Below are 14,098 nucleotides of genomic sequence, written 5' to 3'. Positions count from 1 at the left end.
CTAGTATACAGTGGTGTAAAGTACTTAAGTAAAAATACTGTAAAGTACTTCTTAAGTCGTTTTTCTGGGGGTATATGTACTTTACTATTTATATTTTTCACAACTTTTACTTCACTACATTCCTAAAGAAAATAATCTACTTTTTACTCCATACATTTTCCCCTGACACCCAAAAGTAAATCAAATCAAATCAAATTTATTAGTCACATACACATGGTTAGCAGATGTTAATGCGAGTGTAGCGAAATGCTTGTGCTTCTAGTTCCGACAATGCAGTAATAAGAACAAGTAATCTAACCTAACAATTCCGCAACTACTACCTTACACACGCAAGTGTAAAGGGATAAAGAATATGTACATAAAGATATATGAATGAGTGATGGTACAGACGGCATAGGCAAGGTGCAGTAGATGGTATAGAGTACGGTATATACCTATGAGATGAGTACTGTAGGGTATGTAAACATAAAGTGGCATAGTTTAAAGTGGCTAGTGGTCCATGTATTACATAAGATGGCAAGATGCAGTAGATGATATAGAGTACAGTATATACATATACATAAGAGATGTGTAATGTAGGGTATGTAAACATTATATTAGGTGGCATTGTTTAAAGTGGCTGGTGGTACATTTTTACATAATTTCCATCAATTCCCATTTTTAAGGTGGCTGGAGCTGAGTCAGTTTTGTTGGCAGCGGCCGCTAAATGTTAGTGGTGGCTGTTTAACAGTCTGATGGCCTTGAGATAGAAGCTGTTTTTCAGTCTCTCGGTCCCTGCTTGGATGCACCTGTACTGACCTCGCCTTCTGGATGATAGCGGGGTGAACAGGTAGTGGCTTGGGTGGTTGTTGTCCTTGATGATCTTTATGGCCTTCCTGTGACATCGGGTGGTGTAGGTGTCCTGGAGGGCAGGTAGTTTGCCCCGGGTGATGCGTTCTGCCGACCTCGCTACCCTCTGGAGAGCCTTACGGTTGTGTGCGGAGCAGTTGCCGTACCAGGCGGTGATACAGCCCGACAGGATGCTCTCGATTGTGCATCTGTAGAAGTTTGTGAGTGCTTTTGGTGACAAGCCGAAATTTCTTCAGCCTCCTGAAGGAGGCTGCGCCTTCTTCACAACGCTGTCTGTGTGGGTGGAAGTACTTGTTACATTTGGAATGCTTAGCAGGACAGGAAAATGGTCTAATTCACACACTTATCAAGAGAACATTCCTGGTCCTCCCTACTGCCTCTGATCTGGAGGACTCACTAAACAGAGAACATCCCTGGTCATCCCTACTGCCTCTGATCTGGAGGACTCACTAAACAGAGAACATTCCTGGTCCTCCCTACTGCCTCTGATCTGGAGGACTCACTAAACAGAGAACATCCCTGGTCATCCCTACTGCCTCTGATCTGGAGGACTCACTAAACAGAGAACATCCCTGGTCCTCCCTACTGCCTCTGATCTGGAGGACTCACTAAACAGAGAACATCCCTGGTCATCCCTACTGCCTCTGATCTGGAGGACTCACTAAACAGAGAACATTCCTGGTCATCCCTACTGCCTCTGATCTGGAGGACTCACTAAACAGAGAACATTCCTGGTCATCCCTACTGCCTCTGATCTGGAGGACTCACTAAACAGAGAACATCCCTGGTCATCCCTACTGCCTCTGATCTGGAGGACTCACTAAACAGAGAACATCCCTGGTCATCCCTACTGCCTCTGATCTGGAGGACTCACTAAACAGAGAACATCCCTGGTCCTCCCTACTGCCTCTGATCTGGAGGACTCACTAAACAGAGAACATCCCTGGTCATCCCTACTGCCTCTGATCTGGAGGACTCACTAAACAGAGAACATCCCTGGTCATCCCTACTGCCTCTGATCTGGAGGACTCACTAAACAGAGAACATCCCTGGTCCTCCCTACTGCCTCTGATCTGGAGGACTCACTAAACAGAGAACATCCCTGGTCATCCCTACTGCCTCTGATCTGGAGGACTTACTAAACAGAGAACATCCCTGGTCATCCCTACTGCCTCTGATCTGGAGGACTCACTAAACAGAGAACATCCCTGGTCATCCCTACGGCCTCTGATCTGGAGGACTCACTAAACACACATGCTTCATTTGTAAATTCTGTCTGAGTGTTGGATTGTGCCCCTGGCTAACTAGATAAAATACAAAATCAAATGGTGCCATCTGGTTTGCTTAATATAAGGAATTTGAAATTATTTATACTTTTACTTTTGATACTTAAGTATATTTTAAACCAAAATACTTTTAGGCTTATACTCAAGTAGTGACTTTCATAGTTACTTGAATCATTTTCTATTAAGGTATCTTTACTTTTACTCAAGTATGACAATTGGGTACTTTTTCCACCACTGCTGGTATATAAGCCTACCCTTGATATCAAATGAAGCTCTTCGATTAAAAAGGGAGACATTTCTCAGAGATGATCCTACACTGACCCCTGGAGGGTAACTGTGGGATTACACAAAGTCTAATCTATTCTGTTCAATTCAATTCCATTGGCTTGAGATATAAAACAAACACGTTTAAGATTATCCCTAAATACATGTACCTTTTATACAAACCATTCCACAATATAATGATACTGTCACTAAAGCAGATACCTCCTACCAGTTAAATAAAGGTTGAATACAAAATAAATAAATAAAAAAGATATGATCAAATGTAATTAGAATCAAGTTAGAAGGTAGTGCACGTTTTAGACTGGATCTTGTCAGCCCTGCTCTGTGATAGGCTGTTACTGTCACATGATGCAGCATGGCAGGGGGGAGAGGAGAGGGAGAGGGGACAGGGCTGTGACTTAGACAGCTGTCATTTTACATTAAAAAAATAACATTTACCTGTCCTTCCCTCCTCCTCCTCCTCCTCCTCCTCCTCCTCCTCCCTCTACTCCTCCTCTCCTCCTCCTCTCCTCCCCCTCCTCTCCTCCTCCTCTCCTCCTCCCTCTCCTCCTCCTCTTCTCCCCCTCCTCTCCTCCTCCTCCTCCTCTCTTCCTCCTCCCCCTCCTCTTCCTCCTCCTCCTCTCCCCCCCTCCTCACCTCCTCCCTGCTGCTTTTCTTAGTACTGCTGACGGAAATAGAAGTTGTCAGTTTGGACCAGGATCCAACTCCAGTAACAACAGTAAAATGTCATGATATTAATTATAAACATTACATTTGGATATTGTCTTTTTACATTGTCTTTTTTATTGATGTTATTCATTACATCAATCAATAAAAAAAAGTCAATATCCAAACGTAAATGTTTATTATTAAAATCGTGAATTTGCTGTTCTATTTATAGGGTCAGAACAGGATCCAACTGCAGTAGCCCTCCGTGCCGACACACCTGCAGACAGAGACTGAGAGACTGAGATGGTGACAGAGATACAGAGAGAGAACAGGGGAGGGGAAATAAACAACAGAAAGAACAGAACGAGTGTTTTTGTGTGATGCTTTAACACTGTGGGGACAGGGGGCCACGGTGATACATTTACATAGAGACGCCGTACCAAAACCTCCTACCGTTCACTTCCATACAGGAGAGGGCTGGGGCCTATTCACACACTACTACAGACTGTCGAGGAGTCTGGAGAGATGCTTCGATAATACTGAAGGATAAAACAAGATTTCAACCAATCTTCAGGATTATAAAATCTACTTTATTGGGAGCATTTTCCTGGACAAGACAACAAACTTATGAAGTCAGATTTAGTTACATAAGGGAGTTTGTTTGATTCCTGTTTGACCATAAAATCTCCTCAAATGCATTGCTGAACTCAGTAGTTCTTTTTAGAGTATCTCTGAGTATCTCTGAGTATCTCTGAGGGTCTGTGAGTATCTCTGAGTATCTCTGTTTATATTCCCTTGAGGCTGAATGACAAAGATATCTGAGGTATTTTTGGAAGAGGAGACAAACGATGTGACACTGGAAGTGAGGCCTACTTTGGGAATGGAACCAAACTCACTGTTTTAGGTAAGTCCACTTCAGATGAATGGCATTGATATAGATCTGTAACCCTGAAGATGTTTGATTAGTGTCTATGATACAACTGAACTAAATGGTTGATGTGAAAACACTGTGACTTCAACTCAACCAGCCTTCTTTGGCAATGGAACCAAACTCACTGTTTTAGGTAAGTTCACTTCAGATGAATGACATTGATATAGATCTGTAACCCTGAAGATGTTTGATTAGTGTCTATGATACAACTGAACTAAATGGTTGATGTGAAAACACTGTGACTTCAAACCAACCAGCCTTCTTTGGCAATGGAACCAAACTCACTGTTTTAGGTAAATACTTTCTCATCTATAGACTTACTGTACCTGACAATGTTATGTTTATGGATCTAATGGTTCATTTGAACAATTGATTAGTATTAAAAAGCGGGTATTATTTTAGGTGCCAAATGCGTAGACAAGTTCAGTAGCTAGTGGCTGGTACATTACTGCTCAGTATGTCTGCACTGTGACAACTATAATCCAGCGTTCTTTGGAGCAGGAACCAAACTGACTGTTCTGGGTAAGAGAATATTCACCATGATGGAACTAATGGGACTCTATGTGTGGTTTAGGGGCTTGGTGATGAGTTAGTTAGTTTATTATGGATTCAGTACATTAGATTAGTTCATAGTAGTGTTACTCCACTCAATGCTTTTTGATGTTAAGGCTGTACACTGTGCCAACTATGAGGCCTATTTTGGACCAGGCACCAAATTAACAGTTCTCGGTAAGTAATCCGTACACTATGTTTGGCGTATGGACAATGAATGTGAGTGAGACAACATACTCGTGAGAAGAGATTTGATATCGTAGTATTACTGTATGTTTGAGTCATCTGTGTCGGTCTTGTTAACTGGTTAAAACACGGTGTTGATTGGTAGGACGTCTTGAACAATACAGTTATCGAAGTTCATGTACGATTGGGATATAAAGTTAACGAGAAAAGGACTTGCTAGACTAGAGCAGGGTTCCACTGTACTGTGCTAGTAGTGCCAGCCAGGCTCAGCGCGTCCATATATCTACATTAGAGCAGGGTTCCACTGTACTGTGCTAGTAGTGCCAGCCAGGCTTACTTCGGTGGAGGAACCAGGTTGACTGTTCTAGGTGAGAAATGACACTGAAAAAAGTGCAGTAATCTGTTGGTTATAAACCATGTAAGCTATGTGGTTATAATGTATGTGGTTGTAAAGTTTATTAGAGAATTGTACTGTAACAGAATGACTGGGTGGTATCTTTAAACGTCCTCCTGACGTGGTTACATACAGGGGGAGTAAATCCACTGTGCTAGTGGTGTCAGCCAGGCTCAGCGCGTCCATATATCTACATTAGAGCAGGGTTCCACTGTACTGTGCTAGTGGTGTCAGCCAGGCTTACTTCGGTGGAGGAACCAGGTTAACTGTTCTAGGTGAGACATGACACCAACATAATATAACGTTTTCACCTGATTGGGATGTTTAAAAAACAACATGTAATTTGAGCACCTTTCTATCTTATGGTTACAATCTGTAGGATACAGTGTGTGGTTGATATTCATGGATTGGAATGTGACCTAAAGATTGGTCGAGGTGGAACGCACTTGGATTTAATTTGTAAAATAGTCACCATCATTTATTTGGTTATAAACTATGTCAGATTCACCACCCGCCAGCTGAATGTCTCAGAGTTCCTGTGAAGAGTTTTTGAATAACTTTATTAACAAAGTAACAAATATTGAGTGAAAACAAAGTCAGAGAGACAGTAAAGATACGGCCTTGTGTCTCTGTGCTCGTACTCGGAGGCATATTTTGGAGCCGGCACCAAACTCACCGTTTTAGGTAAGAAAATGAACAATGAACTGTTGTGGACTCTATCTGACAAATGTACACGAGGGAGTAACCAAGACCAACAAATTTACATTTGGCAATATAGAAAATATCTAATTTGACTATACGTCTAAATCGTGTTGAAGTAAGAGAGTGTATTTGCATGGATCACAGTAAAGGCATTAGTTATGTGCTCCAGTCATCAGGGTATAAAGCTGTCTGCCTCCGTGCCCAGACACAGTCTACCTTCATTATAATACTTGTTATCAGCTAGAGGGGAAGAGGTTCCTTAGCAGTGGAACCAGACACAGTCGACCTTCATTATAATAGTTGTTATCAGCTAGAGGGGAAGAGGTTCCTTAGCAGTGGAACCAGACACAGTCGACCTTCATTATAATACTTGTTATCAGCTAGAGGGGAAGAGGTTCCTTAGCAGTGGAACCAGACCCAGTCTACCTTCATTATAATAGTTGTTATCAGCTAGAAGGGAAGAGGTTCCTTAGCAGTGGAACCAGACACAGTCTACCTTCATTATAATACTTGTTATCAGCTAGAGGGGAAGAGGTTCCTTAGCAGTGGAACCAGACACAGTCGACCTTCATTATAATAGTTGTTATCAGCTAGAAGGGAAGAGGTTCCTTAGCAGTGGAACCAGACACAGTCGACCTTCATTATAATAGTTGTTATCAGCTAGAGGGGAAGAGGTTCCTTAGCAGTGGAACCAGACACAGTCGACCTTCATTATAATACTTGTTATCAGCTAGAGGGGAAGAGGTTCCTTAGCAGTGGAACCAGACACATTTCATAGAATAACAAAATCCAACAACCAAAGACAGCAGGTTGGGGGTGTAAAGGCTACAGCTAAACTCTGCTAGTACTGAGTAGTGAGGAAGGGTTATCTCTGTAGCTGTGTATCAGTGTGAACACCAACCAGGCATACTTCGGCAGTGGCACCAAACTCACAGTTCTGGGTGAGAAAACTGATTCTGTCATCTGTTATCTATGCCGTCATGGGTTTATCTGTTACTGAAAGAGACGTTGTATAGTTTTTTTTAAATCCGGTGTGTGAACCAGAGATGGCGAGAAAATCTCTTTATGGTTTATAAAACAATGTTCCAGGCGTTGGTTTGTATGAATCTATATTGTGGTGTTGTATCAGTTTGAATGGAAATGCATAATAGTTCAGAACAGGCAAAGTAACAGATCTGTGTCAGATGTAATCCAGTGTCTGTAATGTAGAGTACGGTATGTCTCTGTGGTACACGGATAAGGCAGAGTTTGGTCCAGGTACCAGACTCACTGTTCTAGGTAAGGGATTCAGCTTTTCAACTTGCTTTAAAAAAATATTGCAAATACATCATCATGAAATTATTTTTAAATTAATGGGTTTGTTTGCTTTGAATTCCTGGTGTAGTTGAGCATGAAAATATTCATGGGGGGGAAAAACATTGAAGCTGTACAAAGAGCTAATGATAAAATGAATTAGCCCTATGCTCTGTCGACATAGACATGTTTAGAAATACAGTATTACTTCCTTTGCTACAAGCCAAACAACTGCAAATACACCAATGGGGAGCTAGAATCCTCTTGGTTTTCTGTCTGTGAGTATGTGGTGTGCTCTGGTGCTTATCCTGCCTACTTTGGAGAGGGAACTAAGCTAACAGTTCTGGGTAAGAATACTGTAATACTGTTAGAATACTGTTATAATACTGTAAGAATACTGTTATAATAGCGTAAGAATACTGTAGTAATACTGTAAGAATACCACAGTAATACTGTAAGAATACAGTTATAATACTGTAAGAATACTGTGGAAATGCTGTAAGAATACTGTTATAATACTGTAAGAATACTGTTATAATACTGTGGTAATACTGTAAGAATACTGTTATAACAATGTAAGAATAATACTGTAATACTGTTATAACAATGTAAGAATACTGTAAGAAGAATACTGTAATACTACTGTAGTAATAATGATACTCTACGAATACTGTAAGAATACTGTAAGAATAATAATGTACGAATAATACTGCAAGAATAATAATGTAAGAATAATACTGTACGAATACTGTAATACTACTGTAATAATAATACTGTAGGAATAATACTGTAAGAATAATACTGTAGGAATAATACTGTAAGAATAATACTGTAGTAATAGTAATACTGTGAGAATGACGCAATAATAATACTGCAAGAATAATACTCTAAGAATTCTGTAATACTACTGTAATAATAATACTGTAGTAATAATACTGTGATGATGATGTGATACTAATATTTTTAATAATGATGTAGTAATAATTTTATAATAATATTGTACTACTAGTGTGATAATAATACTGTTATAATACTTCAATAATAATACTGTGATACTACTGTAATAATAATACTGTGATAATACTTCGATAATAATACTGTGATACTACTGTAATAATAATACTAATACTACTGTACTAATACTACTAATACTACTGCAATAATACTACTGGAATAATAATACTGTGATACCACAGTAATAATAATATTATACTACTACTGTAATACTACTATAATAATAATACTAGAATTATACTGTGATACCACTGTAATAATACTGTAATAATAATACGGTGGTAATACTGTAATAATAATACTGTAATACTACTGTAGTAATAATACTATAATAATATTGCAATACTGATGTAATAATAGTACTCAAATAATAACGCTGTAATAATAATACTATAATAATACTGTGATAACACTGTCATAAAAATACTGTAATACTACTGTAATAATAATACCATAATAACACTGTGATAATACTGTAAAAATACAAATGTATTACAACTGTAATAATAATACTAATACTACTGTAATAATAACACTGTAATAATACTGTAATACTACTTTAATAATACTACTCTAATACTGCTGTAATAATAATACTGTAATACTACTGTAGTGATAATACTATTCTAATACTGTTATAATACTACTGTAATAATAATACTGTAATAATACTACTGTAATGACAATACTGTAATACTACTGTTATAATGCTGTAATACTACTGTAGTGATAATACTATAATAATACTGTAATAATACTACTGTAATAATAATACTGTAATACTACTGTAATAATAATACTGTAATACTACTGTAGTGATAATACTATGATAATACTTTGATAATACTATAATAATAATGATGTGATACTACTGTAATAATAATACTGTGTTTAATACTGTGATAATACTGTAATAATACTACTGTAATACTGTTATAATAACCTCTATGTTCTACTCAGTCTTGACTGATTACATTATATAGGGGTGGTACAGTTCAGTAACAAAGTGGTTCTTTCCAAGCTGCTGTCGTACACCCTCTGTTTCTATGTGTTTGACTTGGCACACATTTTGTAATTAATGACATTCTGTGATTAATGTCATTTTGTGATTAACACCTTTTGTGATTAATGTCATTTTGTAATTAACTCTCTCATTGATTCATTTTGTAATTAACTGTGTTTTAAATCACTCAGATTCAGGTATGATGTCGACAACAAACAGAGCCATTGAATTGAGTGTTAAAATATTCCACTGTTTTCTCCCTGCAGATCCAAACATCAGCGTCACTGAACCCACAGTGAAAGTCCTTCCACCCTCCACTAAGGAGTGTGAAGACAGAAACAAGAAGAAGAAGAAGACCCTGGTGTGTGTAGCCACCCGCTTCTACCCCGACCACGTCACGGTCTACTGGCAAGTCAACAATGTCAACACAACTGCAGGCGCCGGGACCGACAACAAGGCCTTGTGGGATAAAGATAGTTTATACAGTATCACCAGCAGACTGAGAGTCCCAGCCAATGACTGGCACAACCCAAAGAACAGTTTCACCTGCAATGTCATCTTTTACAATGGGACTGCAAATACAACTGCGAAACACACCATTAGTGGAGATCTCCAAGGTAATAAAACATGAACACTGTCTGTGTTTATGAGAAGAAAGAGATTTGACTGAACTAGTCCACTAGTTTTGTGGCTCTAATGTATTCCCCTGTGTCTAAGTGGTACTGTGGTGTATAATCTCATCTGAAACTCTCCTTCTTTGTTTCTTTCAGGTCAAATTGGGGGAGAGATAACGACAGGTAAATGTGCCCATTTTATACTACAGTTATTTTTCTACATTCCAGGCCTAGATCATTGGTTGGATCCCCAGGACCAAGAAACACTGCACTAGATCATTGGTTGTGCTGTATTTTTCTCAATGGACGATCTGCTAACAAAATCATCTGATACCACCTTAATCAAGGTCATTTGAATGTATTATTGTCCTTGCAGATGACTATGTGAAGAGCACCCAGACTGCCAAGCTGGCCTACAGCATCTTCATCGCTAAGAGTACCTTCTACGGCCTGGTCGTCATGGTTATGATTTGGAAGTTCCAGGTGAGTTCACTAGAACTATGACAAAGGTTCATCACACAGCCATCTCTCTCCTCTTCTATCTATGCCTTGTGCTAGAGGAGTCCCAGATCAGTTTTGTACTGTCTTCCCAACTCCTCTGGTCAGGGTGACAGTGACCCACTGGGCACACCATATCATTTCAACGTGGATAATTGGGACATATTTGGTTTAGACGTTGATCAATGAAATTACAATTTATATTCACCCAATCAAAAAGACAGCCAAAAGTTAGTTGAATTTCCAACGTGTTATCCCCATGATTTCAACCATCTAAAAGCACAACCAAGTTCAAATGGAGAAAAAAGACTATGTCTGATTTTTGGTTAAGTTGTCAACCAAATGTCTGTCACTGCTCTTTCAACCATTTTAAAGCACAACAAAGTTGAAATGGGGATACAGTGTCAGATATTTAATCATTTATAGAACAGATTAATGTCTTATCACTGTGCTTCGTCTAATAGCAGAACCAAATGACCTGGATTTCAGTTGAGAGTTACATTATAGTACATGGTACAAGGGATCAATGCCATTCGAGATTCTATTCCGATTTTAAGCTGAGATCTCTCAACAATCCATCCCACGAGAGCACAGAGGTACTGATCAGTGACGTCATAGCTAAGACTTGGTTTTAAAACCTTGAAGACAGATGAACTCTCCAATAGGAGGTTCTGCCCAGACTAATGTTTATGTTTCTGATAGAAGCCATGACCTTGATTATCTGATATTGTTTTAAATCTATCAAAATTCAACATATTTTGTTTATGTTGAAATTAGTTTACCATAATGACACAATCCTGTGATTTTAAATTTCACCACCCTCCAAAAAAAAACTGTTTATGTCGATTACTTTGTTTTAAAACAATGTATATTCCACGTAGATTCCACGTCACAATAAGTTGACAAATGACGTTGAAACAACGTTGATTCAACCAGTTTGTGCCCAGTGGGATTTCACAGGACAGGCAGGCAGGATATGTAGCACAAACTGATCTGGGATCCAGTGGGACATCACAGGACAGGCAGGATATGCAGCACAAACTGATCTGGGATCAGCTATGGGCTAATGAAGGTTCTAACCTGGCACCATCAGGCTAGCTATGGGCTAATGAAGGTTCTAACCTGGCACCATCAGGCTAGCTATGGGCTAATGAAGGTTCTAACCTAGCACCATCAGGCTAGCTATGGGCTAATGAAGGTTCTAACCTGGCACCATCAGGCTAGCTATGGGCTAATGAAGGTTCTAACCTGGCACCATCAGGCTAGCTATGGGCTAATGAAGGTTCTAACCTAGCACCATCAGGCTAGCTATGGGCTAATGAAGGTTCTAACCTGGCACCATCAGGCTAGCTATGGGCTAATGAAGGTTCTAATCTGGCACCATCATATAAATAAAAACCTTGATTCTATTTCTGTGGGCACCATACTGTCTTTATCCTGTATCTCTGTGTTTCCCATACAGACACCATACAGTCTTTATCCTGTATCTCTGTTTCCCATACAGACACCATACTGTCTTTATCCTGTATCTCTGTGTTTCCCATATAGACACCATAATGTCTTTATCCTGTATCTCTGTGTTTCACATACAGACACCATGCTGTCTTTATCCTGTATCTCTGTGTTTCCCATACAGACACCATTCTGTCTTTATCCTGTATCTCTGTGTTTCACATACAGACACCATACTGTCTTTATCCTGTATCTCTGTGTTTCACATACAGACACCATACTGTCTTTATCCTGTATCTCTGTGTTTCCCATACAGACACCATACTGTCTTTATCCTGTATCTCTGTGTTTCACATACAGACACCATACTGTCTTTATCCTGTATCTCTGTTTCCCATACAGACACCATACTGTCTTTATCCTGTATCTCTGTGTTTACCATACAGACACCATGCTGTCTTTATCCTGTATCTCTGTGTTTCACATACAGACACCATACTGTCTTTATCCTGTATCTCTGTGTTTCCCATACAGACACCATACTGTCTTTATCCTGTATCTCTGTTTCCCATACAGACACCATACTGTCTTTATCCTGTATCTCTGTTTCCCATACAGACACCATACTGTCTCTATCCTGTATCTCTGTTTCCCATACAGACACCATACTGTCTTTATCCTGTATTTCTGTGTTTCACATGCAGACACCATACTGTCTTTATCCTGTATCTCTGTGTTTCCCATACAGACACCATACTGTCTTTATCCTGTATTTCTGTGTTTCACATGCAGGGCTCCTCAGAGAAACAGATTTAACGGAATACAAGTGGCCCAAGGAGGATGTCCTGCATGGGTGTTCCATGGGATCAAGGACGGACTGGCAAAAGGGCAATTCTGGCAAATACCAGATGGACTGATTCATATTTAGCCCAGTGGGCCTGTCTAAATTGGCTTTAGTAAAGACGGCTTTAAGGAAAAACATGGGCAGGTGTGTTAGAAAGGCCTGGGCCGGTTTCTGGTCCCAGTTTGCCCCTGCATGTAATTGTATTGTCCATTGTGCTTATTGTGTCCATCATCTCTTTATTACCCTGTCTATGTGAAGATGTGCTTTTAAGAATCTCCTTTGAACATGAACTTGCAATTTAAATGTATATTTGAATAAATTCAGCCAAAACAATCTTTCCATTAACTTACAAAACCAATGTATGTTTGTTTTTCCAGTAATTACAGTATAGTATGTATGAATACATTCTGCTTTCTAATTTCTACATGTTAATTTGTGAATAATAAACTGTATATAATTAGAGACAGATCGAAATGTACCTCTCCACAGTTAAATATTTTCACGACCCTCCACCTCATAGAATTAACTCAATCTAATGTTTACGACCACAAATAACCAGAACTGTAGCGACCCTGTTTTTATAAACGTGGATATCGACGTCGCCGCTTCAGCAAGCTTTTCTGGCACAGTTGATGCCACGCAGGGCTTTGGGCCAGAAGGTTGAGGGTTCACCGACCACCACGGACGAGCTCACTCTCCCTGCCTGTTTCATCACATTACGATCAGAGACTGAGGCAGACCAAGATCAGCTAGGGGGAAATCAGATTTTCAACATTTTGATGCCATATTTATATAAAATATATGCAACAAATTTTCCACCGATAGGTTTAACAACCAATCAGCAAAGCATACCAATTTCTGGCACTTTAAAATCATGGTTTGTGTTTTGAACAAACAGAAAATACATCCCTCCCTACCTTGTAGACTTACCCAGTATTGAAGGCTTGGCTTGACAATCTCTTAGTGTCATTAAACTTTATGGTGTTTTGTAACAATGTCTCTTTACATTCATCAATTGGCCACTGCACAGTCTGGATTGATTAATTTTAATTGTATGTAAATAAAATACATATATTAAAAAATGTTTTATACACATTATTTTTTTTAAATGACTGAGATTGCACAATAAAGTCTGGGATTTATTTCCATTGTGGTCCCTATTTTTTATTTACATAAATACATATACAATTACATAAAGAGACAAAACAATGGTCTCTTACAGATGAGTATGAGGGAAGTACAATTCTGACCAGCTTGTTTGGCAGCTTGCTTATTCTTTAGATGTTTGGGGCTGCTGGTGAACCATGATGATAATCAGTGACACTAGACTAGATGTTTGGGGCTGCTGGGGAACCATGATGATAATCAGTGACACTAGACTAGATGTTTGGGGCTGCTGGGGAACCATGATGATAATCAGTGACACTAGACTAGATGGTTGGGGCTGCTGGGGAACCATGATGATAATCAGTGACACTAGACTAGATGTTTGGGGCTGCTGGGGAACCATGATGATAATCAGTGACACTAGACTAGATGTTTGGGGC

The 14,098-nt window shown here is 39.2% G+C and overlaps 1 gene segment (V, D, J or C); it reads left to right on the top strand.

Annotated features, from left to right (window-relative positions):
- Positions 1–13,697, top strand: part of LOC139563662 (M1-specific T cell receptor beta chain-like) — a 35,224-nt gene extending 21,527 nt beyond the window's left edge. The window contains 5 exon segments of the C gene segment in view: positions 4,668–4,728; positions 9,410–9,760; positions 9,914–9,940; positions 10,134–10,240; positions 12,500–13,697. Of these exon segments, the coding sequence occupies positions 4,668–4,728; positions 9,410–9,760; positions 9,914–9,940; positions 10,134–10,240; positions 12,500–12,523 (570 nt within the window).
- Positions 13,698–14,098: the final 401 nt, after the last annotated feature.

This window comes from Salvelinus alpinus, chromosome 34 (genome assembly GCF_045679555.1).
Source record: "Salvelinus alpinus chromosome 34, SLU_Salpinus.1, whole genome shotgun sequence".
NCBI classification, from domain to species: domain Eukaryota; kingdom Metazoa; phylum Chordata; class Actinopteri; order Salmoniformes; family Salmonidae; genus Salvelinus; species Salvelinus alpinus.
Note: the sequence above shows the minus strand (reverse complement) of the source record. Positions and strands in the feature narration are given on the sequence as shown.